At 38.0% G+C, this 6000-nt stretch overlaps 1 protein-coding gene across 1 annotated transcript; it reads right to left on the reverse strand.

Annotated features, from left to right (window-relative positions):
* Positions 1 to 1915: 1915 nt before the first annotated feature.
* On the reverse strand, positions 1916 to 4956 carry LOC133715768 (uncharacterized). The gene is made up of 4 exons (XM_062142404.1): positions 4808 to 4956; positions 4670 to 4721; positions 4433 to 4585; positions 1916 to 2453 (listed from the first exon to the last, which is right to left on the reverse strand). Exons 1-3 carry the CDS (start codon positions 4905 to 4907, stop codon positions 4435 to 4437), a joined length of 303 nt encoding a protein of 100 aa, XP_061998388.1. The 5' UTR covers positions 4908 to 4956; the 3' UTR covers positions 1916 to 2453; positions 4433 to 4434.
* Between the last annotated feature and the right edge of the window lie 1044 nt (positions 4957 to 6000).

The following is a 6000-nucleotide window of genomic DNA, read 5'->3' on the forward strand; positions in this document are numbered from 1 at the left end:
ATTTGCTAGAGGCACAAATTAAAGTGCGTAATTCCCTAACAAAATGGAGAGCAGAACTAACCTAGGGTTCCAAAACAAGTGAAAAAAATAAAACTAAAAAGTCCAACTAGCCCAAAGAATAAACAGCACCCAAGGCCCAACAACTGGCCCAGCTCAGTTCCATCTCCACCTCCCTACGCTGAGATCGACACGCGCCCGCGGCAAGCAGCCAACGCCTCCACGCCATGCCGCAATCCAGTCGTCGCCACCCAGCTTCAAGGAAACTCCGCCAACAACACGCAGCCACCACTGAGAGGCCATCAGAGAATCCCGAAAGCACCCGACCCGAACCAAACTGGAACTGATCCCCTATGCCCCAGAAAGATCAACCTCACCCTGTCAATGACACTGCGCCGCCGCCTGGATCCAACACCAGTTCGCGCCGCCCCTTGAAACCGGAATCCCACGACTGCCCGAGCCACAGAAAGGCATGAAACCAGAACGAAACCAGATCACGTTGTCGACATCGAGTTACTGCAAATCCTAGAAGCCAGAGAACCGTAGACCACCATCACCCGTCCGGCAGCCTCACACCGACGACGAGACAAGCCCCATGCCGATGATGAGCGCCGCCGGACGAGAGGAACTCGGCAAAATCTTGACCAAGCTTGTGCGCGTGCGGCACCTTGGAGGACTAGGAGGAAAAAAATTCGCGAGTAAAGTTGAGGACCCTACCATCTATTTAATTACATGTAAATCCAATAAATTGACTATTTGAAAAAGAAAAAAAATTCTAAATTCCTCAATATATCCGCCATCAACATATAGTTTCACTCCACATATAGGACATCTAAGAGTGCTAAATCTCGAGAACAATAGCTTCACTCAACATATCCCCCCTCAAAATTGGGAATTTGCATAGATTGCTAGTATTGCGTCTAAACATTAACTCACTTACTGGCACAATTCCTCCCAACATATCCAACTGCTTGAAACTCAATGCTCTTCGTTCTTGCTAAAAACAATCTAGTGGGTAAAATTCCTCCCCAATTCAGTCCCTTGTCAAAGCTTCGAAACATTAATTTGCAATTTAACAATTTAACTGGAGAGATCCTTCCTTCTTTAGGGAACCTTTCGTCTCTCGAGATGTTTGCTACATCTGCTAAAACCTTAGAAGGAAGCATCCCTAGTTCTCTATGCTAGTTGAAAAAATTAACAGTTTTGTCTTCAGGCTTAAATAGGTTGTCTGGTATCATCCCTTCCGGCCTACATGTATAACCTCTCTGGTACAGTTACTTTCGAGGTAGTACTAAACCAAACTCAAGGAAATCTTCCCTCAAACTTGATCAATGCTTTTCCCAACCTTCAATTTTTTTCCGTTACCATGAATCAATTTACTGGCGCCATCCCTTGGTCAATATCCAATGCAACGTACGAATCTTATGTGGTTTCAATGTTCACTCAACAAACTCACTGGTCAGGTGCCAAATATACAAAAGTTTCATAACCTTACGATGTTCAATGTTGCTGATAATAACCCTGGAAGCGATAAACAGTGAGTTTTGTTTCAGAAATTGATCAATGCCACACAACTTACTGAGTTTGAGGTCGCCGACAACAATTTCGGAGGCACATTGCCCACATCAATAATCAGCAGATCGATGTCGTTAGTTTTGTAACTACGCAATGCCAACTCCCAACAAGAGCTCTAATATTGGACACAAGTAATCAAGTTTTCCTAGGCCTCTCCCAAAACTCTACAACTTCTGTTATTTTCAAAACTTAGATATATTGAAGTTAAAAGTTGTAATTAGTTCATGTGGCATTTGAACAATAGGAACATCTTCAAGATCTAAGACCCTAAAAAGGCTTGACACTCCTTGAGGAAGAGTAAATAAAGTATGCCTCGTTGACATTATTATTTGCCAAAGATAACTAAAAATGAAGAATGATGATGATGAAAAACACATCACTCAAAATGCTTTTTGTTAATAATGGGACATGTTTTTTTGGTAACCTGGACAAAGGATTTTGTTTGTACTCGACAACACTATTGGATCAAAATCCAAACATACATCGAGGGATGTGTGCCAAGTTCAAAATTGATCAGTATATTTTGATCAATCCACAAACAAGATAAACTTCATCCACATTATCTTGACTGGGCATATGAACCAACGCCATGGCCAGGTCTTCTCCTCTAGTGTCTCAGGCATCAGGACTTGGCAAAAGAACTCTACTATCTAAAAACTTAAAAAGCATCTCATTCCGATCCAAGACTTGCAAAAGATCATAACAACCTCATTTTGGCTACTTTCTCTTTCGAAAACATATTTTATATATCACTCAAGACCAAGTTAGAGTTAATCAAGAATAAATGTTCTCCTACAGGCTACAGAAAGACAGACGCTTTAGTTACTTTTGGATCAGATTCACAGCTCCTATTGACACGTCTCTTTTCAGCTTCCAACAACCTGCAGATCAGGCAGAGAAAAATTAACTTTAAACCATGTCAAGGAAGGAAGAATACTTATTGAAAAATAAATGGTATTGATTGAAAAAGATAATGTTGGGATGCTGGAAAATACTTTTAAACATGATGCAAATGTGAAATATATAAATTATTTGGATTGCAGTGGCTTGCATTTGTCAGTTCTAGTTAAAACTAGAAGCTGCAGAAATAGTAGGAGAGTTTGGGGTATTTTTCAATATCCCACATCCTCATACGGTGAGAACATAAAGGTTTCTCAGGTCATGGGAACAATTGGCAAGATTTCAAGCAAACAGTACAACCACTGAATGAAGACAGAAGCTAATCATCACAAACTTCACTCAGGTCTGTAATACCGAAGATATCATTACCTCCCTTGTTACTGTTGACATACTTCAAGGAAAATCTTATGAAATGAGAAATAAAAGAAATTTTCTAGTGAAGTTCTTCAAACAAGGAGTTGAAAATCATCTTTGCGAAAACATATCGAAGGTGCTTTCTGCTCGAATAAACATAGAATGATCATGATTTGACAGGAAAGAAACAGAAAATAACCACCTTATACAATTCGTGAACTTCAAAAACATAAATCTACATAGATACCATTCATCACTTGAAGGACTTGAACAAGAAGTACAAGAAGAAATACATTTCTAACAAAGGTGCTGGATGACCTGAATACAGAGGTACACTTCATCACTTCTACTCAAATAGCAGGAATCGATATATGATTTTACTTGTCTGGATTATAATCCTCAAGACTTAACTTTTCCATCAGGCAGGTCATTCAGTCTTTCAGAATGTAGAAAACGAATTCCATTACAACAAAGTACATGGAATTTAGAAAAGTTAAGAAAGTATGATTTCAGTTCGAATTTGATATTGTTACACTGTTGTAAAATATTAATAACTGTTGGCTGAATAAACCATAAGCTCAGATAATTCAAACATGTCAAGTGACACAGACAAAAAAATAGTAGAACAAATAGATATTGATATCACATCTTCTAATCATTCCGGTGATAGGCATGTCGTAATCCCAACTTTATCCAATTTCAATATTTGTTCATTACTTCATGCTAATGATGATGACTGCATGTTATTTGCAGTTCCATGGAATCAAATGAGAATACATATAATCATGAACTGTGATGGAGATGCAAATATGGAAGGTACAATCATCCCTAGCACGCACGCATATCAATCCTACTGTCATCTTGAGACGCTTTATAGAATAAGGGATCAGGGGGACTTTATACTGTGTCGTTTATGGAAGTAAAGTTAAACAGAACAAGAGAACTACATATGACATAGCAAACTATATGGATAAATAATGTGCTTTAAAAGGTATCCTTCCTGAAGAGTAATTAAATTCTGGCTTATGTTAACTTAATCAAAATTCTGGTTTATATGAATACTTAATAGTATTCTTTAAAACTTGTCATCTTTCTTTAAAATACTGCTATAGTCTTACAAAAACAGACAAACTTCTGCTGCAGGGCCAATCACCATTACTCCTTGAGAGTGATAATTCATAGTCATTGTCCAAATAGGTGACTCCAATAGGGAAAAAATTTCATCTACCTAGTTCAGTTGCATACATTTGGAGATTAGCAGATATTTTTCTAATTGAGACAAGAATCAGCAAAAGACTCTCCAAAAATTTTCTACAAAAGTACCACAAGACCTTCCAAAGGATAAAGAGTACGAAACTATTCAAATTCGAACTAATGAGAATCAAATGCCATTCAAAGAACACCAGGGAGTTCAATGATTCCATACATTACCAAATAACATATTATGAGAGTCATCTCAGTCACTCAGTACTACTAATTGACTCGCCAGTCCCTATCTGCTTCTTCTTTATCTTTCAAACAAGGCGATGATGTATAATTGAACACAACATGGTTTCGGTTTCGCATAATGTAATTCACTTATAAGGATGAAGATTGAAGAACTTACAGCTATGCTCTGTTGTTGAGCATCTGCAAAACGGCATAAGCAGCTTTCTCGACTTGTTCTTTGGTTTCGTCTAAGCCTCTCTTCTTCTCGAGCGCAGAGTCCTTGCACTTGTCAATCTCTTCATTTATCTGAGCAGAGTTTTCATCAATTTCCCTGAAAAACAACAAATCGTGACTTCAAAACTTGCAGCGCCCGATCAAAATCAAACAGTTTCTTCAGCACGAATTCAAAACTGACCTGATCGACTTGAGCATGTCCTCCATTTCTGCTTGAACTTGTTGCGAGATCTCTGCACGAATCGCGAGTGAATCAATTTCGGATCTGATTGTTTAGAATCGAAAATGTTAGTAGAGGTAGGAGAGAAGTGAAACTTGCCGTAAAGGAGGGAAGAGATCTGAGAGTCGGATTCCGGTGGAGGAGGAGGAGGAGGGAGGAGAGTCAGCTGAGCATCGGAGTGAGGCGGTGAGGCAGCCATGAGTCACTGATGTGTGTTTTGTCAGAAATGAAAGAAACGTAACGCTCGTCTTCTCTGGACCTTTATATAGTGGATGATAGAGATTCTTAGGTAGGGAACCCTTTCCAACACATTTATTCAACCAACCACTCGAAATTCGACACCTCTGCAATTTTATTCCATGCTGGCATCTGCTTGGATGACTCCAAAATAGCTCCAAAATTTCAGTCAAATTTTATCTTTTCCTCCTAAATTTGAGCTAGCACTATTATGACCGGCAGATTAAAGTGACGGTTATAGTTCATCTCTATCACTCTATTGTTCCAGTTTGGGGAGAGAGAACGTCTCCTAAAAAGATCATTTTTCGTTCTAGTCTAGAGTTCTTCAAAATTTTTATTCTAGAACATTTGAAACCAAAGGCTATCAAAAATTTTCATAATTTAATTTCCAAAGAAAAATTTGATAGAAAAAAGAATTGTGTAAAAGTTAAAAAGTATTATTTAATGTTTGGTGGCAAGGTTTGCAATTTCATTTTTGATGAAAATTTCAGGGTTGATTGAAATATTAGTTTCGGTTAAATATCGGTAAGGTAAATGTCAATCAATATTAGTAGTTAAATACTAATTTTGGTTACATATCAGTAAGGTAAATTTCTGAAATTTTCAACAAAATGTTGGTTGTTTCGAAGAAATTTAAACCCTTGTGTTAGGGTGAGTGACCACAGCCCAAACAACTTCAAGGAATGTAGTCCCTCGTAGTTGAAATACAAAACAAAGAAATTCAAAAAAAAAAAAAAAATAGATCCTTTGTCATTCCTTTTTTTCCTTTTTCGTGGTCAGGGAATACTTTCATAAGATAATGATGATTTTGGAAAGGGTCAATGATAAAAGAGGTCATTTTGAAGTGTCTTATTATAATCCAGAACACACAAATGTCCCCATGATAATTAAGGTCACCTCTTTTACAACTTACCACTAAAGTTAAATTTAATTAATCTCTCAACTTGAGGTTGAGTCTGATTCTGCAGTGTTGGTGCAGCTGGTTCAGAGTGCTGATCTTGACAATCATCATCTTGGTTCTCTTCTGACTGGTTGCCTAAATCTCATGAACAACA

This window comes from Rosa rugosa, chromosome 6 (assembly GCF_958449725.1).
Source record: "Rosa rugosa chromosome 6, drRosRugo1.1, whole genome shotgun sequence".
NCBI lineage: Eukaryota > Viridiplantae > Streptophyta > Magnoliopsida > Rosales > Rosaceae > Rosa > Rosa rugosa.